The sequence below is a fragment of the Heptranchias perlo genome, chromosome 37 (genome assembly GCF_035084215.1).
Source record: "Heptranchias perlo isolate sHepPer1 chromosome 37, sHepPer1.hap1, whole genome shotgun sequence".
NCBI lineage: Eukaryota > Metazoa > Chordata > Chondrichthyes > Hexanchiformes > Hexanchidae > Heptranchias > Heptranchias perlo.
Window position 1 is genome coordinate 18066832 of NC_090361.1, and position 23728 is coordinate 18090559.

Sequence of the window (23728 nt, forward strand, 5' to 3'; positions counted from 1 at the left end):
TTAAAGACTTAGTTTAATTTCCTCGGATTCCACCGCCTCCCTCTGTGCTGATTATCATGTCACTGAGTGAGATTTTATTCCCTGGGTTGTTTAAATGTTCTGGTTTCCTGCTCTTTTTAACTCTTTGCTTAGCTTTAAGGTTATTTAACCAACACTAAAGACACTAACCACTAAAGACACGACCAACCACTAAAAACAAGAACCATTAAACACAATAACCACTAAAAACACTTACCAATCAACTAAATACTTACACTGACCTTCCCTCAGTGCTCCGCTGTGACCTCACTGTTTGTCTCTTTCTTGATTTTTTTTATTCACCCCTCAGGTCCGCTCTCCCCACTCCTTTTATTCACCCCTCAGGTCCGCTCTCCCCGCCCCTTTTATTTCACCCCTCAGGTCCGCTCTCCCCACTCCTTTTATTTCACCCCTCAGGTCCGCTCTCCCCGCCCCTTTTATTTCACCCCTCAGGTCCACTCTCCCCACTCCTTTTATTCACCCCTCAGGTCCACTCTCCCCACTCCTTTTATTCACCACTCAGGTCCACTCTCCCCACTCCTTTTATTCACCCCTCAGGTCCGCTCTCCCCGCCCCTTTTATTCACCCCTCAGGTCCACTCTCCCCACTCCTTTTATTCACCCCTCAGGTCCACTCTCCCCACTCCTTTTATTCACCACTCAGGTCCGCTCTCCCCACTCCTTTTTATTGGCCACTCAGGTCCGCTCTCCCCGCCCCTTTTATTGGCCACTCAGGTCCGCTCTCCCACTCCTTTTATTCACCCCTCAGGTCCACTCTCCCCACTCCTTTTATTCACCCCTCAGGTCCGCTCTCCCCGCCCCTTTTATTCACCCCTCAGGTCCGCTCTCCCCGCCCCTTTTATTGGCCACTCAGGTCCGCTTTCGCCATCTCGTTTATTAGCTGCTCAGCTCCGCTCTCCCTGCACCTCTGGCAGAGAGCCACTGCTGGCTGCATCTCTGGTGCTTGTTCCCTGGTGCTCCAAGGGGGAAGGCTGGAGGCCTGGAATGTGCTGCTCTCCTGAGAGATGGCAGGATCACGCTGTCCCATTCCACAGGGACCTGGATCTATGTCCCCATTGATCAGCAGGTTGGCTGGTGTAATGGCAGCTCTCAAACAAATATACCGCTTTGGATATTGTTGAGGGGGATGACTTATCAGGGGAAGGCAGCAGCAGCCAACTTCCTGGCACCAGGGGTAGCTCTGCTGCACAGGCTGGGAGGAAAAAGAGTGGAAGAGCTATAGTGGTAGGGGATTCTATCGTAAGGGGAACAGACAGGCGTTTCTGTGGCCGTAAACGTGACTCCAGGATGGTTTGTTGCCTCCCTGGTGCCAGGGTCATGGATGTCACTGAGCGGCTACAGGGCATTCTCAAGGGGGAGGGTGAGCAGGCAGAGGTCGTGGTCCACATTGGGACCAACGACATAGGTAGGAAGGGAGATGAGGTCCTGCATCAAGAATTTAGGGAGCTAGGTAGCAGATTAAAGAGCAGGACCTCAAAGGTTGTAATCTCTGGATTACTCCCAGTGCCACGGGCTAGTGAGTATAGAAATAGGAGGATAGAACAGATGAATGCGTGGCTAAAGAGTTGGTGCAGGAGGGAGGGTTTCAGTTTCCTGGATCACTGGGCCTGCTTCTGGGGAAGGTGGGACTTGTACAAGTCGGACGGGTTGCACCTGAACCAGAGCGGGACAAATATCCTTGCGGGGATGTTTGCTAGCACTGTTGGGGGGGGTTTAAACTAACTTGGCAGGGGGATGGGATACAGAGTGGAGCTACAATAGGGGGTGATGTGCAGCCAAATATAGAGAAAAAAACAAGTCAGCTTGGAAGACAGGGCAAATATGTGAGGGCAAGGCTGGATGGCATCTATTTTAATGCAAGGAGTCTTGCGAATAAGGTGGATGAACTGAAGGTGTTGATAAACACATGGGAGTATGATATTGTTGCTGTCACAGAGACATGGTTGAGGGAGGGGCAAGACTGGCAGCTCAATATTCCGGGGTACAGAATCTTCAGGCGAGACAGAGGGGGAGGTATAAGAGGAGGGGGGGTCGCAATATTAATTAAAGAATCAATTACTGCCATAAGGAGGGATGATATATTAGCAGGTTCCTCTAATGAGGCCATATGGGTGGAGCTTAAAAACAAAAAGGGGGCAAGCACTTTGATGGGAGTGTACTATAGGCCCCCAAACAGTCAGGGGGAGATAGAGGAACAGATATGTAGGCAAATCTCAGAAAATTGTGCAAATAATAGGGTAATAATAGTGGGGGATTTCAACTTCCCCAATATTAACTGGGATACTCAGAGTGTAAAAGGCTTAGAGGGTACAAAATTCTTAACGTGCATCCAGGAGAGCTTTTTGAGCCAGCATGTAGAAAGTCCTACAAGAGAGGGGGCGGTACGGAACCTAATTCTAGGGAATGTGGCCGGCCAAGTGGAAGAAGTGCTAGTAGGTGAGCACTTTGGTGACAGTGACCATAATTCGGTGAGATTTAAGGTGGTCATGGAAAAGGACAGGGAGGGGCCGGAAATGAAGGTTCTAAATTGGGGGAAGGCCGATTTTAATAGGATAAGGCAGGATCTGGCCAAAATGGACTGGGATCAGCTGCTTGTAGGAAAATCCGCATCGGAGCAATGGGAGTCTTTCAGAAGGGAGATTGAGACCATACAATGGCAACATGTTCCCGTAAAGGTCAAGGGTGGTTCCAAGAACTCCAGGGAACCTTGGATGTCATGGGATATACGAGAATGGATTAGGAAAAAAAGGAGGGCTTTTGGCAGATACAAAAGGCTAAAGACGGAGGAAGCCCTAGAGGAGTACAAAAAGTGCAGGGGGATACTTAAAAAAGAAATTAGGAGATCAAGGAGGGGCCATGAAATAACACTGGCGAGCAAAATAAAGGAAAATCCTAAGATGTTTTATAAGTATATTAAGGGTGAGAGGATGACTAGGGAAAAAATAGGGCTCATTAGGGACAAAAATGGCAATCTGTGTGTGGAGCCAGCAGATGTAGGAGGGGTTCTAAATGAATTTTTTGCATCTGTTTTAAGAACATAAGAACATAAGAAATTGGAGCAGGAGTAGGCCAATCGGCCCCTCGAGCCTGCTCCGCCATTCAATAAGATCATGGCTGATCTGATCCCAACCACAAATCTAAAGAACACAAGAAGTCGGAGCAGGACCCGGCCACATAGCCCCTGGAGAAGGACGATGCAGACATAGAAATACGGCAGGGGGACTGTGATATACTCGAACATATTAACATCGAGCGGGAGGAGGTATTGGCAGTTTTAGCAGGCCTAAAAATGGATAAATCCCCAGGCCCGGACGAAATGTATCCCAGGCTACTGTGTGAGGCAAAGGAGGAGATTGCGGGGGCTCTGACACATATATTCAGAACCTCTCTGGCCACAGGGGATGTGCCAGAGGACTGGAGAACCGCTAATGTAATACCATTATTCAAGAAGGGGAGTAGGGAAAAACCGGGGAACTACAGGCCAGTGAGCCTAACATCAGTGGTAGGAAAATTATTGGAAAAAATTCTGAAGGACAAAATTAGTCTCCACTTGGAGAAGCAAGGATTAATCAAGGATAGTCAACATGGCTTTGTCAAGGGAAGATCATGTCTGACTAATTTGATTGAATTTTTTGAGGGGGTGACTAGGTGTGTGAATGAGGGTAACGCAGTGGATGTGGTATACATGGATTTCAGTAAGGCCTTCGATAAAATCCCCCACAGGAGACTGGTCAAGAAGGTATGAGCCCATGGAATCCAGGGTGCCTTGGCACTTTGGATACAAAACTGGCTTAGTGGCAGAAGGCAGAGGGTGATGGTCGAAGGTTGTTTTTGTGACTGGAAGCCTGTGGCCAGTGGGGTACCACAGGGATCGGTGCTGGGTCCCTTGCTGTTTGTGGTCTACATTAATGACTTGGATATGAATGTAAAAGGTATGATCAGTAAGTTCGCTGATGATACAAAGATCGGTAGGGTGGTAAATAGCGAGGAGGATAGCCTCAGTCTGCAGGACGATATAGATGGGTTGGTCAGATGGGCGGAACAGTGGCAAATGGAATTTAACCCGGAAAAGTGCGAGGTGATGCACTTTGGAGGGACTAACAAGGCAAGGGAATACACAATGAATGGGAGGACCCTAGGCAAGACAGAGGGTCAGAGGGATCTTGGTGTGCAAGTTCACAGATCCCTGAAGGCGGCGGAACGGGTAGATAAGGTGGTAAAGAAGGCATATGGGATACTTGCCTTTATTAGCCGAGGCATAGAATATAAGAGCAAGGAGGTTATGATGGAGCTGTATAAAACACTGGTTAGGCCGCAGCTGGAGTACTATGTGCAGTTCTGGTCGCCACACTACAGGAAGGATGTGATCGCTTTGGAGAGGGTGCAGAGGAGATTCACCAGGATGTTACCAGGGCTGGAGCGCTTCAGCTATGAAGAGAGACTGGGAAGATTGGGTTTGTTTTCCTTGGAGCAGAGGAGGCTGAGGGGGGACATGATTGAGGTGTACAAAATTATGAGGGGCACAGATAGGATGGATACTAAGGAGCTTTTTCCCTTCGTTGAGGGTTCTATAACAAGGGGACATCGATTCAAGGTAAAAGGCGGGAGGTTTAGAGGGGATTTGAGAAAGAACTTTTTCACCCAGAGGGTGGTTGGAGTCTGGAACTCACTGCCTGAAAGGGTTGTGGAGGCAGGAACCCTCACAACATTCAAGAAGCATTTGGATGAGCACTTGAAATGCCATAGCATACAAGGCTACGGACCAAATGCTGGAATATGGGATTAGAGTAGACAGGGCTGATGGCCGGCACGGACACGATGGGCCGAAGGGCCTCTATCCGTGCTGTATAACTCTATGACTCTATGAGATCCTGAAAGCCCCAAGAGACAGCAGCTAGCATCATGGCCCCCATGATCTGGAAGCTGCTATACAGAATGCTGTTTATTCTGTCCCGTTCTGCCACCAGAGCTGTCGTCTGTGCTTCTGTGGAGGTGGAGGCACCGACTGGTCCCTGACTGCTTCTTAGCTGGGGATCTACTGCAGATTCCACTGGTCCTTGCAAGGACGAGAAAGATTCCCTGATGTTGCTGTCAATGAGAGACCAGGAACTGTGGAGGTGCAAATAGATTTGGGTGTTCATGCACACAACTCACTAAACGCTAGTGCATGGGTACAAAAAGGGTAGTGGAAATCTAGAACTCTCCCCTAAATGCTATGGATGCTGGGGCAATTGAAATTTTCAAGACTGAAATCAAAAGACTTTTGAAGGTTAAGACTATCAAGGGATATGGAGCAAAGGCAGGTGAATGAAGTTGAAGTACAGATCAGCCATCAGCCATAGAATGGCGGAAAAGACTTGAGGGGCAGAATGGCCTACTCCTGTTCTTATCACATCTACTCGCGCTCTGAAAGAGGTTTTCACTTTATCCCTTTCCGCTGCCCTTTCTCTGAACCCTTACATATTTTTCTTTTTGAAGTATCTAGCCAAGTCCCTTTTAAAAGCTATTCTGGATTCTGTTTCCACCACTATTTCTGGTCGGACATTCCATGTCTTATAAACCCTTTGCAGAAAAAAAAATTCCTAACATCTTCCTTCATTAAGTTAGTGAAAATCTGCAATTGATGCCTCTTATTACCAACTCACCAACCAGTGGAAATAGTTTCTAACCTGTGAAAATCTTGCATAATTCAAAATCTGAAAAGAAAGCAAAACTGATCTTGCGTTCCAATCACTGTCACAAGATCTAAAGTCTTTTTCCGCTTTCAATTACAGGACTGACTGAAGAGACAAGAAGCTCATTCGCTGAACTTGGGACTGAGATTTCACAGCTGAAGGAGAGTGAGTTTAATAACCATCAGAGAGACCTTTGATCTCCAATTATTCATACTGGAAACTGTCTGAATGGTGACACTGAGAGATCAGGTGGATTGATAATACTGTACAGCTTCTTATCGCTGGCTCTGGTTACTAAACACAGGTGCGATCAACAAACGCTTCTGATCAGTGATAAGGAGATGTTGGTCTTCTTATCTTTAAAAGGACCAACTTTAAGTGCTTGAGAAGTCTTGTCAGACAGGGCCTGGAGTTTGCACATGACTGGGAGAGTTGGGAAACTGAGGAGTTCCTTTGAGGAGGTGATTCTGAATACAATAAACCAATGTGAACCAATGCAAAGCAAAGGTACCAAGCTTAAACACACTCCTGCCTGGTTAAATGGGACCTCCAGGCAACTCATACCGAAGGGAAAAAAAAGCATTTAAGGCCATGAAGGAAAATGGCAAACAATTAAGACAGATTCAATACCAAAAGAGCTGCAGGAGAGTAAAAAGAGCAACAAAAGGGCAAAGAATAATTATGAATTGAAATGGTAGGAGAAGTGAAGGATAATAATAAAAAGTTTTTCAGTTATATTAAGAGAAAAAGAAAAACAAGGGATGGAGTGGGGTCACTGAAAGTGTGATTGGATGAGGGCCTGGCAACTGATGTTATACAGGCTGCAAAAGAGCTAAATAAGAATTTTGCCTCAATTTTTACCAAGGAGGAGACAGGTAACTTATTTGATCTGTAAACGGAACTAGAGAGCGTTTCAGAGGGAAGCTGTGATACTAGTCACATTACTGCCAGCATAGTTGCCGAACAACTGTGTAAACTTAAGGTAAATAAGTCTCATGTTAAAAATTAATTCTTGGGATACTGGTGTCGCTAGTAAGGCCGGCATTTATTGCCCATCTGTAATTACCTTGAGAAGTTGGTGGTGAACCGTCTTCTTGTACTTCTGCAGTCCGTGTGGTGAAGATACTCCCACAATGCTGTTAGGTAGGGAGTTCGAGGAGGTTTGACCCAGCAACGATGAAGGAACAGTGATGTATGTCCAAGTCAGGATGGTGTGTGACTTGAAGTGGAACTTGGGGTTGGATGGTGTTCCCATGTGCCTGCTGTCCTTCTGGAGAGGTCACAGGTTTTGGAGGTGCTGTCGAAGAAGCCTTGGTGAGTTGCTGGCGTGCTTCGTGTAGATAATACACACTGCTGCCATGATGCACTGGTGGTGGCCTCCAACAACCACAACCATCTTCCTTTGCGCTACGTATGACTGGAGATATTTCTCTGATCCCTAATGACTTCAGTTTTACTAGGGCTCCTTGATGCCACAATTGGTCAAGTGCTGCCTGATGTCAAGGGCAGTCACTCTCGCCTGACCTCTGGAATTCAGCTCTTTTGTCCATGTTTCAACCAACGCTCTAATGAGGTCTGGAGCCAAGTGGCCCTGGCAGAACCTAAACTGAGCATCAGTGAGCAGGTTGTTGGTGAGTAAGTGCCGCTTGATAGCACTGTCGACAACACCTTCCGTCGCTTCGCTGGTGATTGAGAGTAGGGTGATTGGGCGGTAATTGGCCGGGTTGGATGTGTCCTGCATTTTGTGGACAGGACATACCTGGGCAATTTTCCATCTTGTTGGGTAGATGCCAGTGTTGTAGCAGCACTGGAACAGCTTGGCTGGAGGCGCAGCTAGTTCAGGAATACAGGTCTTCAGCACTACAGCCGAGATGTTGTCGGGACCCGTAGCCTTTGCTGTATCCAGTGCACTCAACCGTTTCTTGATATCACATGGAATGAATCAAATTGGCTGAAGACTGGCTTCTGTAATGGTGGGGACCTCAGGAGGAGGCCGAGAAGGATCATCCACTCGGCACCTCTGGCTGAAGATCATTATGAACACTTCAGCCTTGTCTTTTGTATTCAAATGCTGGATTCCACTATCACTGAGGATGGGGATGTTCATGTAGCCTTCTCCTCCAGGTAGTTGTTGAATTGTCCACCATCATTCGTGACTGGATATGGCAAGACTGTAAAGCTTTGACCTGATCCGCTAGTTGTGGGATCGCTTAGCTCTGTCTGTAGCATGCTGCTTCCGCTGTTTAGCATGCATGTAGTCCTGTGTTGTAGCTTCACCAGGTTGGCACCTCATGTTCAGATATGGCTGGTGCTGCTCCTGGTATGCTCTTTGCACTCCTCATTGAACCAGGGTTGGTCATCTGGCTTGATGGTATGGAGAAGTGAGGGATAGGCTGGGTCAAGAAGCATTTGGATGAGCACTTGAAATGCCATAGCATACAAGGCTACGGACCAAATGCTGGAATATGGGATTAGATTAGACAGGGCTTGATGGCCGGCGCGGACACGATGGGCCGAAGGGCCTCTATCCGTGCTGTATAACTCTATGACTCTATATTACAGATTGTGATGGAATACAATTCTGTTGCTGCTGATGGCCCACAGTGCCTCCTGAATGCCCAGTTTTGACCTGCTAGATCTGTTCTTAATCTATCCCACCTAGCATGGTGGTAGTGCCACACAACACGATAGAGGGTGTCCTCAGTGTGAAGACAGGACTTGGTCGCCATAAGGAGGAGGTCACTCCTACCGATACAGTCATGGTCAGATGCATCTGCAATAGGTAAATTTGTGAGGAAGAGGTCAAGTAGGTTATTCCCTCATCTTGGTTCTCACTGCCTTCTGCAAGCCCAGTCTGGCAGTTATGTCCTCCAGGACTCGACCAGCTCGGTCAGTGGTAGTACTACCAAGCGACCCTTGGTGAAGGACATTAAAGTCCCCCACCCAAAGAACATTCGGTGCCCTTGCTTCCCTCAGTGCTTCCTCCAAGTGGTGTTCGACATGGAGGAGTATGGTTTATCAGCTGAATTAGAGTAGTAGATCGGAATCAAAAGGACTTTTCTTTCCCCATGTTTGACCTGAAGCCATGAGACTTCATGGGGTCTGGAGTCAATGTTAAGGATTCCCATTGTCACTCCCCACTCCCGACTGACTCTGGTGAGTCTATCCAGCCTGTGGGATAGGACATACCCAGGGATGGTGAAGGAGAAGTGAGGGATATGTTGTGTCATGAGGTTACAGATTGTGATGGAGGATGCTGGCTGATAGATATGATTCTGAGTATGACTATGTCAGATTGTTGCTTGACTAGTCTGTGGGACAGCTTTCCCAACTTTGGCATCCAGATGTTAATAAGGAGGTCTCTGCCAGATCGACAGGGCTGGGTGTGCCTTCATCATGTCTGAACCTGATGCCTATTCCATCTGGTTTTATCTTCTTATCCTGTTTGATACAACTGAGTGGCTTGTTAGGTAATTTCAGAGGGCAGTTAAGAGTCAACCACGCTGGTGTGGGACTGGAGTCATATATAGGCCAGACCGAGTAAGGACGGCAAGTTTCCTTCCCTAAAGGACATTAGTGAATTGTTGGGCTTTAAAGGCAATCGAACAGCTTCATGATCAGTGTTTTATCACAAATGTTTTTTTATAACTGAATTCAAATTCACAAACTGGTGGGATTTGAACTCACATCTCTGAATTATTAGTGCAGGCCTCTGGAACATAACCAGTAAAATAACCACCGTAGGGAAAACCTGATTTTCCACTCATCCTTGAACCCGGACAATAGTCAAGCAAAGAAAGTCACCCTCTCAGTAGTTTTGTTAATCAAAAGTAATTATTTAATGATGTTATAATTCATGCGAGCATTCATGAAGCAAAACCAAACCATACATATGACCTTACTCTACCTGTTATATATTTAGTATTTTGAAATGTTTTTATTTAATGATTTAACAATTCAAACAAACATTAGGCAAATCATTAATATATACAACCTTAAATCAAGGACTTTTCATCGTGGCCTGAAGGGTGATCAGCTCTTCGGCACTTGAGGTTCTTTTCATCATCCTGTTGTTGGACCTTCCTGTAAGCTTCTCTACTGCAGTGAGAGACCAACCGAGAGAGAGAGAGAGAGAGACTGGTGTTATCGCAAAGTGTTCATTTTTTTAGGGTTGGGAGAAAGTGTCATTCTTTTGTTACTAGGACTAAGTCTCTTTGATGTAGTTAAGACCATGTGCTCAAACCATGGAATGTGGGAGGCCTATTTATTATCTTTGTTTATGGCCTTTCATGCAGAGATCAGAATATGTGGCCTCTATTTCTCCATAGAAAGACTGTTTTATAACCATTTTGTTTTCAATTACCTTGTGGCATCTCTTTCTTATCAATTGTTTTTTACAAATCAAATGCCTGTTGGAATCTTCTGAAAGCTTTTTTAATATTCACAGTGCTGTTGGTTGCAAGCCTGTTTTAAACTTCTGAAAGATTTTCCATTGTCTGTAATTTATGTTTAAAAGGGAAACAATTAACTCTTTCCTTCAAATGTAACATTGTTCAATTAAAAGGGGGTTTTAACCCCACAGTCATTCCTCAAGTGGGTCTGTCTGATCTTCGGACTGATTCATTTGATAGTTGCAGCATTATCCTTAGTTGTTAGATTTTAACATTGGCTCCCATTTAGGATGGGTTTGCCATGACATACGCAAAGGATACTCCCTTTCCATATATTCTAATTAAATGTTGCATTACACATCAGCAAATTATCATTATAAACACTAGTATACATTGCATACATATTGAAGCCGTACTAATTATTCTGATCCAAGGATGTTATCCCACATTATACACTGTTTCCCACCATTCATAATCTCCTAGCTTTTTAAAAATTCGTTCATGGGATGTGGGCATCGCTGGCAAGGCCAAGCATTTATTGCCCATCCCTAATTGCCCTTGAGAAGGTGGTGGAGAGCTGCCTTCTTGAACCACAACTGAGTAGCTTGCTAGGCCATTTCAGAGGGCAATTAAGAATCAACCACATTGCTGTGGGTCTGGAGTCCCATACAGGCCAGACTGGGTAAGGATGGCAGGTTCCTTTCCCTAAAGGGCATTAGTGAACCAGATGAGTTTTTACGACAATCCAGTAGTTTCATGGCTACCATTACTGATACTAGTTTTTTCTTAATTCCAGATTTTATTCAATGAATTGAATTTAAATTCCCCAGTTGCCGTGGTGGGATCTGAACTCATGACTCTGGGCTATTAGTCCAGGCCTCTGGATTAGTAGTCCAGTAACATAGCCACTATGCTACTGTACCCTTACTGTAGCTTTTGTTCTATAAACGCATTGGCTTGTTTCATTTTAACCAGGTGATGAAGGACTTGTGACTTAATGATAATGGAGGAATAGGGTGACCATGGCTTGTAATGCCTCTTCCTGTAGAGTGAGATTAACATGAATCTCTGTTACATTCTATGGTCACATTGACATGAGATGTTCCCCAACCTGAGTAATTTCCGTGGGGATGAGAAAGAAAGAATAAGAGATAGGTCAGATAGTGGTACCACGCCTGAATGTAACATCGCTGGTGGTTACACAATACTGACCTCAGGTTTGATAAGCCACCTTGGTACCAACCCACCAATTGGTAACTTTCACCAGGCATTCCGGGTCCTCATCCCCTAAGGTGAACCCGCAGTCGACATATTCCGCTGGAGAATGTCACATTGACAAATCCAGGACCCTGACACCAGACTACAACAAGACAGGTCCACCCCGTTCCATTCTCCTTAATGTCCCTTTACCAGATGTTTAGGAAAAGTAGTGAGTTCTTTAAAGGCATCTCTCTCAAGCATATCCACTGACTGTATGCTAAATACTTCCCTTGGCTTGTCCCATATTTGAGGCAATGTTATCAACAGTGGGAGAATCATTTTCCCGTTATGGTACTACATAGTTTTTGGACCAGATATACCGTTCCATATCTTCTAGTCTTCTGAACTTATAAGTCATAGTCTGCCTTCTACCACTCCCATAAATGTTGATCAGTAATCCATTTGGGGATTTTGTTATTCTTTATATCGTTCAATCCTTGTTGTATCTGATTTAATACAAAACCCCCTTACATGCTGCATGTGATGGCTTTGGATACATTCTGATCTTTATATTCTCGATTACTTCCATTGTTTGTCATTTACTCCTGCCATTATTTGGTCCTTGCTTTTTGTTAATTCGGCTATCGGTACTGTACCCTGTTGAGTTTCATATATCTGATCTCTATCCCCCTTATTCATGCCTGGTAAAATACCCTTCACTTGTTTCCGCATCGATTCTTCATGTTCCCACGTTGATTCCCACGTTATACCTATCCACTTGGCTACACCCCTTTTATGTATTTTAAGGCCTGGTTTGTGAGGGCGTGGGGGCCATGGTTGGTCTAAATCCCGACCTGCATTTCATTGGTAGAAGTCATGTACTATCTCCTGCAGCATTGCACTGTATAATTTACTGTGGGCCTGATCTCACAGCCCTGGTGGAAAGACCATCTCTGATAGGGACATCAACACTGCTACCAACTTATAACTGACATCATTACGAACTCCTTGCTGAGTACGGATAATGACTATCTTACATCGTTTTATAACCATTCACGAATCTAAAAAGTCACCTGACCATTTCCGAGCACTGGATTTAGGATTGGGCATGGTGGCTCCCCAGCCTCGGTCCCAATTTCATGTGAACTCAAAGGAACACAACCCTGAATTTGGAAATCCAAATTTCTCTGCCCCCCTTGAATTTCAACCCATCTGATCGGTACCAGTGTATTTAACTCTATCCTGATTGTTTGATTGTTTCATTAATTATTCGGTTTCTCTATGGAACATGTGTCAGTGCCTTGGTTAAAAGATTTTCTCACTGTCCTGAGCCACATTAATCATTTCATCTCCCCCTGCATGGTCCTGATGACTCAGGCAGTGGCCAGGCTTTCAATTGTAGTTTCCTCATTGTTCAAAAGAGGCAAAGACACAAACATCTCCAAGTGAAAGCTATCAATTAACCATTTCATCTCATTCATGAGATCTCTAGAAGAACTTTACTGTTGAATACAATATTATCATTAACCCTTAAAACAGGTAAGAGATCACTTAAGACAGGCATTAGGGGCTGACACCAGGGTGATAATTAGTGTGTGGGCAGTTCTGTAAGCCAGTAGAATAATAAACCTTTTTGGAATCTTTCATGTAGTTCCATGTAGTAGCTGGTGCCCATGCAATGTTAGTTGACATGAATAACAACATTGCTCTTTGGCATATGCTGTTTATTTGACAGTGGAAAGACTGGGAGATATGTTGGACATGACTGTTAACGCAGGGGAGCAGGGATTGTTCAACTGAAGAGCTCTTCAATGAGCTGCTGCTGAAGGGCTCTGGCTATAGGCAACTGTTGAGCCTTCCTGCTTCCTCATCAGTCTCAATATCATCTGTGTCCTTTCCTTCATCACCTGGCCAGTGTCTTTTTTTAAGTCCTTAGTTTATTTTTGTTAAGTTTAGTTAATCTAATAAATCGAGGCATGGCAGGGCAGCTCAAACCCGTGGAATGCACATCCTGTGCCATGTGGGAACTCTAGGATGCTTCCCGTGTCCTGGACAACCACAGGTGCAGGAAGTGTCGTCAGCTGAAGGAGCTCGAGCTCCGGGTTTCGGAACTTGAGCAGCAGCTGGCGTCACTGCAGTGCATCCACAAGGTTGAGAGCGATGTGGATAGCACGTTTCAGGAGGTGGTCACCCCACAGCTTAAGAAAGTGCAGGCAGAGAGGGACTGGGTGACCGCCAGAAAGACAAGGAGGACCAGGCAGGTAGTGCAGGAGTCCCCTGAGGGCATCTCACTCTCTAACCAGTTCTGAATACTGGTGAGCGAGAGGGTTCCTCTGCGGAGTGCAGAGCCAAGACTAGAGCACCATGGGTAGCTCAGCTGTACGGTGGGGAGGAGAAAGGTCAGGAGAGCAATAGTGATAGGGGATTCTATAGTTAGTGGAGCAGACAGGCGTTTCTGCAGCCGCAGACGTGATTCCAGGATGGTATGTTGCCTCCCTGGTGCCAGGGTCAAGGATATCACTGAGTGGCTGCAGAACATTCTGGAGGGGGAGGGTGAACAGCCAGAGGTTGTGGTCCATATCGGCACCAACGACATAGGTAGAAAGAGGGATGAGGTCCTGCAGGCAGAGTTTAAGGAGTTAGGAAAGAGATTAACAAGCAGGACCTCAAAGGTAGTGCCACGCGCTCGCGAGTATAGAAATAGGAGGATAGAGCAGATGAATGCGTGACTGGAGAGATGGTGCAGGAGGGAGGGCTTTAGATTCCTGGGGCTTTGGGACCAGTTCTGGGAGAGGTGGGACCTGTACAGGCCGGACAGGTTGCTCCACAATGGAGGTGGGAGCAATGTCCTCGCGGGGAGGTTCGCTCGTGCTGTGGTGGGGGGTGGGGGGGCGGTTAAACTAATTTGGCAGGGGGATGGGCACCAGGATGTAGCATTGGAAAGGAGAAACAAGGGACACAAAGGATCAGGAGAGAAGGATAGCCCTAGAGCAAAAAAATAGTAAGGTATTAGATGGGGTCAGGCCAAGAGAGAGTACAAGAAGGTCTAAGATGGGTTTGCGGTGCATGTGTTTAAACGCACGAAGTGTGGTAAACAAGGTTGGTGAGCTGCAGGTACAAATAGTCACATGGGAATATAATGTTGTGGCAATAATGGAGACCTGGCTCAAAAAAGGACAGGATTGGGTACTAAATATTCCTGGATAAAAGGTGTTCAGGAAAGATGGGAAAGGAAAGATAGTGGGTAGTGGGGGGGGGGGGGGTGGTGTGTGGCAGTATTGATTAAGGAGAATATTGCAGTGCTGGAGAGAGAGGATGTCCTGGAGGGGTCAAGGACAGAATCTATTTGGTTAGAGTTAAGAAACAATAGAGGTGCCATTACACTACTGGGTGTATTCTATAGGCCACCAACTAGTGGGAAGAATATAGAGGAGCAAATTTGCAAGGAAATTACAGAGAGGTGCAAAAGCCATCGAGTAGTGACAATGGGGGACTTCAGCTATCCTAATATAGACTGGGATAGTAATAATATAAGGGGCAAAGAGGGGGAGGAATTTTTGAAAGGTGTTCAGGATAACTTTCTCGATCAGTACGTTTCCGGCCCAACGAGGAGGGAGGCATTGCTGGACTTGGTTCTAGGGAATGAGGCGGGCCAAATGGAGCAAGTGTCAGTGGGCAAGCATTTAGGGAGCAGCGATCATAGTATCATAAGGTTTAGAATTGGAGGAGGGGCCATTTCAGAGGAATGAGAACAGATCTGGCCCAGGTAAATGGGAATCATAGATCGGCAGGCAAAACTATAATTGAACATTGGGCGGCCTTTAAAGAGGAGATGATTCGGGTACAGACAAGGTACATTCCAGTGAGGGAGAAAGATAGAGCAATTAAAGCCAGAGCTCCCTGGATGACAAATGAGATAGAGAATAAGATGAAGCAAAAAAAAAGCGGCATATGACAGGTGACAGGTTGATAATACAAGTGAGAACCAGGCAGAATACAGAAAGTTCAGAGGGGAAGTGAAAAAGGAAATAAGAGGAGCAAAGAGAGAGTATGAGAATAGACTGGCGGCCAACATAAAAGGGAATCCAAAAGTCTTCTACAGGTCTATAAATATTAAACAGGTAGTAAGTGGAGGGGTGGGGCTGATTAGGGACCATAAAGGAGATCTGCTCATGGAGGCAGAGGGCATGGCCGAGGTATTAAATGAGTACTTTGCATCGGTCTTTACCAAGGAAGAAGATGCTGCCAGAGTCTCGGTAAAGGAAGATATAGTTAAAATACTGGATGGGCTAAAAATTGAGAAAGAAGAGGTACTGGAAAGGGTAACTGTACTTAAAATAGATAAGTCACCTGGTCCAGATGGGATGTATCCTAGGGTGCTGAGGGAAGTAAGGGAGGAAATTGCGGAGGAACTGGGCATAATCTTCCAGACATCTTTAGATACGGGGGTGGTGCCAGAGGACTGGAGAATTGCAAATGTTACACCCTTGTTCAAAAATGGGTGTAAGGATAAACCCAGCGACTACAGGCCAGTCAGTTTAACCTCGGTGGTGGGGAAACTCTTGGAAACGATAATCCAGGACAGAATTAACAGTCACTTGGACGAGTGCGGATTGATTAGGGAAAGCCAGCATGGATTTGTTAAAGGCAAATCATATTTAACCAACTTGATCAAGTTTGTTGATGAGGTAACAGAGAGGGTAGATGAGGGCAATGCGGTTGATGTGGTATACGTGGATGTTCAAAAAGCGTTTGATAAAGTGCCACATGATAGGCTTGCTATTAAGATTGCAGCCCATGAAATAAAGGGGTCAACTGCAACATGGATACAAATTTACTAAATGACTGGAAACAGAGTAGTGGTGAACGGTTGTTTTTTGGACTGGAGGGAGGTGTGCAGTGGTATTCCCCGGGGGTCGGTGCTGGGACCACTGCTTTTCTTGATATATATTAATGACTTGGACTTGGGGTACAGGGCACAATTTCAAAATTTACGGATGACACAAAACTTGGAAGGGTAGTGAACAGTGAGAAGGCTAGCAATAGACTTCAAGACGATATAGACACCCTGGCGGCATGGGCGGACATGTGGCAGATGAAGTTAAACACGGAAAAATGCGAGGTGATGCATTTCGGAAGGAAAAATGAGACGAGGCAATATAAACTAGAGGGCACAATTCCAAAAGGGGTGGAGGAACAGAGGGATCTAGGGTTTTCTGTGCATAAATCGTTGAAGGTGGCAGGGCAGGTTGAGAAAGCGGTTAAAAAAGCATAAGGGGTCCTGGACTTTATAAATAGAGGCATAGAGTACAAAAGTAAGGAAGTCATGATGAACCTTTATAAAAAACTGGTTCGGCCACATCTGGAGTATTGTGTCCAGTTCTGGGCACCTCAGTTTAGGAAGGATGTGAAGGCCTTAGAGAAGGTACAGAGGAGATTTACTTGAATGATTCCAGAGATGAGTGACTTAAATTACATGGATAGACTGGAGAGGCTGAGGTTGTTCTCCTTGGAACAGAGAAGGTTGAGAGGAGATTTGATAAAGGTGTTCAAAATCATGAAGGGTCTAGTCAGAGTGGATAGAGAGAAACTGTTCCCATTGGCGGAAGGGTCAAGAGCCAGAGGGCATAGATTTAAGGTGATTGGCAAAAGAACCAACGGTGATATGAGGAAAACCTTTTTTACACAGCAAGTGGTTAGGATCTGGAATGCACTGCCCGAGGGAGTGGTGGAGGCAGATTCAATCATGGCCTTCAAAAGGGTACTTGAAACGAAAAAATATGCAGGGCTACGGGGATAGGGCGGGGCAGTGGGACTAGCTGGATTGTTCATGCATATAGCCGGCATGGACCCGATGGGCCAAATGGCCTCCTTCCTTGCTGTAACCTTCTATGATTCTATGAACAGAAGGCAGGTATGGGACTATAGTAGGGCCCAAGCATTGGAATGGAGCACCAGAGGCACCATTGAGGAACATCGTACCAGGTAACCAGGTGGTAACATTGGGGTATTGGTGCTGCCATAAAGAGGGAAAAAATTGGGGCTTAGTTCTGGTATCAACAGGGAGCGGTTGAGATGTGGGGCAGGAAAAGACTGATAAATTTCCCTAGTTTATCAAGAAGTGCAGTGTCCAGGTACAGCCATTGCAAGGAGTTTCTGCCTGTCGCAAATGGGATGTTTTCTTCCATTATCCTTCCATAGAAGAAAAGAAGAATGAACAGGGGCAGTGAGGTCACACATGCAGAGAGCACCCAAAAATATATGGGGCCAGGGTCTTGCTGAACAATGCAAGCTTCAGAAAAGGAGCAAAATTCAATTCGCCCTCTGGGATCAAACTTATTGGACAGGTTTCCAACAGGACATTGCCAATTTTAGTAATTATTTAGATTGTTATATGTTGTTATTTTATAAATGTTAATTTTAGGTGCATCTAGTTGACTGGCTGACTAAACAACATAGCCTCTCAAAGAAATTGGAAAACAAATTGTCCAAGTAATTTGATTGGTTTGTTTTGTGATAGTTGCTGATTTGTTAATGGCAGTGTTCAAAACATACTGACCAATTTGATTGGTCAGTTTTGTAATTTATGAATGGTACCTTTTCCCGTCTGGGTACTGAATCGAACTAAATTTCATTGGTAATCAAAGGTCCCTCAGAGGCTGAGACAGGAGAAATTATAATGGGGAATAAGGAAATGGCACGGACGTGAAACAAATATTTTGTATCTGTCTTCACAGTAGAAGACACAAAAACATACCAGAAATAGTGGGGAATCAAGGGTCGAATGAGAGTAAGGAACTTAAAGTAATTAATATTAGTAAAGAAAAAGTACTGGAGAAATTAATGGGACTAAAAGCTGACAAATCCCCTGGACCTGATGGCCTACATCCTAGGGATCTAAAAGAGGTGGCTGCAGAGACAGTGGATACATTGGTTTTGATGTTCCAAAATTCCCTAGATTCTAGAACGGTCCCAGCGGATTGTAATGTAGCAAATGTAACCCCGCTATTCAAGAAAGGAGGGAGAGAGAAAACAGGGAACTACAGCCTGACATCAGCCGTCGTGAAAATGCTGGAATGCATTATTAAGGACGTGGTAATAGGGCACTTCGAACATCATAATATGATTAGGCAGAGTCAACATGGTTTAAAGAAAGGGAAATCATGTTTGTCAAATCTACTGGAGTTTTTTGAGGATGCAACAAGCAGGGTAAGATAAAGGGGAACCAGTAGATGTAGTATATTTGGATTTTCAAAAGGGATTCGATAAGGTGCCACATAAAAGGCTGTTACACAAGATAAGGGCTCATGGGGTTGTGGGTAATATATTAGCATGGATAAAGGATTGGTTAATGGACAGAAAAGAGAGTAGAAATAAATGGGTCATTTTTTGGTTGGCCGACTGTAACTAGTGGGGTGCCACAAGGATCGGTGCTTGGGCCTCAGCTATTTACAATCTATATATTAATGACTGAGATGAAGGTGCCAAGTGTAATGTATCTAAGTTTGCTGATGATACAAAGCCAGGTGGGAAAGTAAACTGTGAGGAGGACTCAGAGTTTGCAAAGGGATATAGACAGGTTAAGTGAGTGGGCAAGAAGATGGCAGATGGAGTACAATGTGGGGAAATGTGAGGTTATTCACTTCGGTAGGAAGAATAGAAGAACAGTATATTTTTTAATTGGTGAGAAACTATTAAATGTTGGTGTCCAGAGGGATTTGGTTGTCCTTGTACATGAGACACAAGTTAATATGCAGGTACAGCAAGCAATTTGGAAGGCAAATGGTATATTGGCCTTTATTGCAAGAAGGTTGGAGTACCAGAGTAAGGAAGTCTTGCTGCAATTGTACAGGGCTTTGGTGAGTACTTGTACAATTTTGGTCTCCTTACCTAAGGAAGGATATACTTGCTTTAGAGGCGGTGCAATGAAGGTTCACTAGATTGATTCCTGGGATGAGAGGGTTGTCCAATGAGAAGAGGTTGAGTAGAATGGGCCTATACGCTCTGCAGTTTAGAAGAAAGAGAGGTGATCTCATTGAAACATATGAGATTCTGAGCGGGCTTGACAGGGTAGATGCTGAGAGGTTGTTTCCCCTGGCTGGAGAGTCTAGAACTAGGGGGCATAGTCTCAGGATAAAGGATCGGTCATTTAGGACTGAGATGAGGAGGAATTTCTTCACTGAGAGGGTTGTGAATCTTTGGAATTCTCTACCCCAGAGGGCTGTAGATGTTCAGTCGTTGAGTATATTCAAGGCTGAGATCAATAGATTTTTGGACTCTAAGGGAATCAAGGGAAATGGAGTGCAGGCAGGAAAGTGGAGGTTGAAGATCAGCCATGATCTTATTGAATGGCGGAGCATACTTGAGGGGCCATGTGGCCTACTCCTGCTCCAATTTCTTATGTTCAAAATAACGGCGCAAGTTTGATGGAACACCACGGAAATTTAGCGCATGATGTTTAGCCCTACAGGCAGATTTCAGCTTTGAGAGGGTTAGCATCTTTATAATAATGTCACTTTTGAGAAGTGAGACACCTTTAACAGGTGCAGTCCCTTTAAGAGGTGTGACACCTTTAATAGGTGTGGTCCCTTTAAGAGCTGTGAGACCTTTAACAGTTGTCGTCCCTTTAAGAGCTGTGACACCTTTAATAGGTGTGGTCCCTTTAAGAGGTGTGACACCTTTAACAGGTGTGGTCTATTTGAGAGGTGCGATGCATAGTAGATGGAGGACTTTTATTGATAAAGGTTGGATGTATAAAAGAATATGTCCCAGGTATGAGCATTAACTCCCCACTCTTTCTATAATCTGGTCTGTAACCAGCAGTTTTACAATGCTGGTTAAAACCTTTGTAAACAATTTTACAACACCAAGTTATAGTCCAGCAATTTTATTTTAAATTCACAAGCTTTCGGAGGCTTCCTCCTTCCTCAGGTTTGTTCACCTGAGGAAGGAGGAAGCCTCCGAAAGCTTGTGAATTTAAAATAAAATTGCTGGACTATAACTTGGTGTTGTAAAATTGTTTCCAATTGTCAACCCCAGTCCATCACCGGCATCTCCACATCATGGTTAAAACCTCGGTGAATAAGGAGGAGATATGTGAGGTGCTGAAGTGCTCCAGCTGTTTCTAACATTTATTTCAATGTCTTCCCAGGTTTGTCTCGTTTCCTATGTCCTGACCAATGGAGGCGGTTCGAGCAAAACTGCTATTACTTTTCATCAAGTGGAACAACTTGGGATGAGGCCCAGAAATCCTGTACATCAATGGATGCCAATCTTCTTGTCATTAACAGTGCCGAGGAGCAGGTAGGAGTTATCTGTTTATTATAGTGACTGGCTGTTAAATTTCATTTACAGCAGATTATTTGTCATGGTTGTTACTCCTACTTTTATAAATATTATTCTGTATCATTGATGTGGAGAACACTGGCCGCACAATAATGGACCTGAATGTACACAATCCCTCTTTAAAATGCTTGAGTATACAATTAAAAAAACAGCAGACACCTGGGAATGCTTGCAAGAACTTTGATCAAAAAATGGGATCACGTCACATTTTTCATTCATTATACAAAATGACAGACACAAGCAGCTCTGGAACATATGATTTCACACAATGAAGCATTTTGATTAGTCTTAGTTCATAGTCATCCCTTTAACTCAGTCATAAAACATAATGGGCTGTATTTTCTGCTTGTGTCAAAACAATTTGATGTTAATAATTGGTACAGATGTGTGTATCAATTAGAATAAATAAACCATGTATGAAAGAATTTAACAAAGGGTTTGAATGAACTATTGTCAGTATAACAGTGTACTACTGAATCCCATTTGTTGACACAAACCTGTCCAGTTCCTTCTTGGAACCCATTAGGATTCCTTGTTCCACCACTTGTGCCTATAATCAGTTCTGCATACTCACCACCCTTTTAGTAAAAACAGCCCCTCCTGCATTTTCTACTTTCTTAATTTGTAAAGATGACCCCTGTGCTTAAATTCTGTACACAGCATAAAAGCTTACTTGGATCTAATGTGTCAAAATCTTTCACAATTTTTAAACATTCCTATCATGTCCCCTCACAATTTTCTCTCTTGAAGAGAGAAAAGATCCAGGGTAGTCAATCTTTCCCCATTCCATTCCCTTAAGTTCTGGGACCAACCATCAAGCCCTTCTCTGTACCATCTCCAATAAATGAATATCCAGTACTCCAGATGTGGTCTCACTGGGGTCAAATACAACTTTAAAATGACCTCTCTGGGTTTAAATGTCATACCCCTTGCTAAGAACCCCAACATGCTGCTTGCTTTTCTAACAGCCTGGGAACTTTGTGTGGACAGTTTTACTGACCTGTAGACTAGGAAGAGGCCATTCAGCCCCTCGAGCCTGCTATGCCATTCTTTTAGATCATGGCTGATCTTTATCACAACTCCAGTTACCCACCTTTGATCCATATCCCTTGATACCCTTAGCCAATCTCAGTCTTGAAAATTTCAATTGATCCACAGCCTTTTAGGGGAGAGTTCCAGATTTCCACTACCCTTTCAAAAAGTAATTCCTGATTTCACTCCTAAATGGCCTACCTCCAATTTTAAGATTTTTTTTTTCCCCCACCAGAGGAAATAGTTTCTCTGTATTGACCCTGTTGGATCCCTTATCATTTTAAACATCTCAATTAAATCAACCTTCTTAACTCAAGGGAATACAAGCCAAATTCATGCAACCTGTCTTCATAATTCAACCCTTTAAGACCCAGTATCATTCTGGTGAATCTGCACTGCACCCATTCCAAGGCCAATATATCCTTTGAGGTCCAGTGCCCAAAACTGAATGCAGCACTCTAGGTGGGGTCTGACCAGGGCTCTGTACAACTGAAACATAACTTCCTCCCCTTTGTATTCCAGCCTCCTTGAGATAAAGACCAACATTCCATTAATCTTTTTGTACCTGTGCACTAAAACCCCAAGATCTTTCAATACCTCAAGTATATTGCCATATAGCACATAATCAACATCAATCAATGCTACTCTGCTAAATCTCAAACTTAAATTTCCCTGTATTAAACTGCATCTGCCATTTCTCTGCCCAATGATCAAGCTTGTCAAGATATTTGTGAATTTGTGTGCACTGATATTGATCTGTAACCTTCTCTTAAATTGGTATTGGCTGTGAACACAATTCCTTCCCCAAAACAGTTTATAAAATTATAAACAGCGGCCCCAATGCTAAAACTGATGGCCCTCTGCTGGTAACTGGCCGCCATCCAGATTCCTGCCCATCCAATACTACTTGTTGTCTACCAACCATTTGCCAATCCATTTAAAAATATTCCCATCTATCCCATAGGCTTGGACTGTATGTAATAGTCTATTATTTGTCAAATGTCTTCCTGAAATCCAGGTAGATAACATCTACTGTCTGTTCTCTATCTGAGATCTGTCATCGTCACAAATAATTTGAATAAATTAGTCAAGCGTGACATCCCACTCCTAAAACCATGATGACTATCTCATGCCCCTCAAGATGCTCCCTCATATTATCCCTCATAATACTTTCAGACACTTTCCCAACAATAGAAGTAGGACTGACAGGTCTGTAACATGGGTCACACATTGTCCCTTTTTTTGGAGATGGAAGCCACATTTGCTATTTTCCAATCCTGGAATTTAGCCTGAAAGAAGGCTCTGAAATGTGTGAGCAAATTCCAGTGTGCTGGACATATGCACCTTGAATTTCCACAGGCCCTCTCTGGCAGGCGATGGCTAGGAGCCCAGAGAAATGGCTATAAATGGCCATTTACACCATTTCTTCAAGGTTTGCCCCAATCTTCCACCACAGTTACAGCAGGTGTCTGAGAACCTCACGCAAATTCTCCCTCTAACTTTTAATTAACTCTTCTCACAACATGCAGTGAGATAAATGTGCTTTAACTATCTCCTGTCATACACTACAATGTGATATGGATATGCTTTGAATTCACTTCTGTTACAGACTTTTTGATATAGATATACTGTTATTTACCTGACAGGTATATTTACAAGGGAATCTAAAATCTAATCATTGGATTGGACTCAGTGACAGTGTTGAAGAAGGGAACTGGAGCTGGGTGGATGGTACAGATTATGCTTCAAATGTTAAGTGAGTAGCGTTTTTGCATTGCACAATAAGGTAATTTTCACTTTCATTGCCTGGACAGTAAGCTAACAGAGTGCATTGCCCACTATATGGCACCCTTCCAAATTTTATCCCATTGCTTTCTGCCCTCCAGCTTTCTTTCTATCCCTGTGGCCACATTCCCTTAATGCCATGTGCCATTATCTTCTCCATAAATCTTTTCTGTGATACTGTATCAAATGCTTTTGAAAATCCATAAAAGCTACACCCACTGCAACTCCTTTTCTTCTCTGAAAGAAGAGGAAAACCTTTGAT

General features: G+C 44.3%; 1 protein-coding gene across 1 annotated transcript in view; it reads left to right on the forward strand.

Annotated features, from left to right (window-relative positions):
- The window catches only part of LOC137304323 (C-type lectin domain family 4 member M-like), a 43914-nt gene that overhangs the window by 17159 nt on the left and 3027 nt on the right, over positions 1-23728 (forward strand). The window contains exons 5-7 of the mRNA XM_067972872.1: positions 5813-5878; positions 20456-20607; positions 23328-23437. Of these exons, the coding sequence (XP_067828973.1) occupies positions 5813-5878; positions 20456-20607; positions 23328-23437 (328 nt within the window). The remainder of the gene's footprint in view (positions 1-5812; positions 5879-20455; positions 20608-23327; positions 23438-23728) is intronic.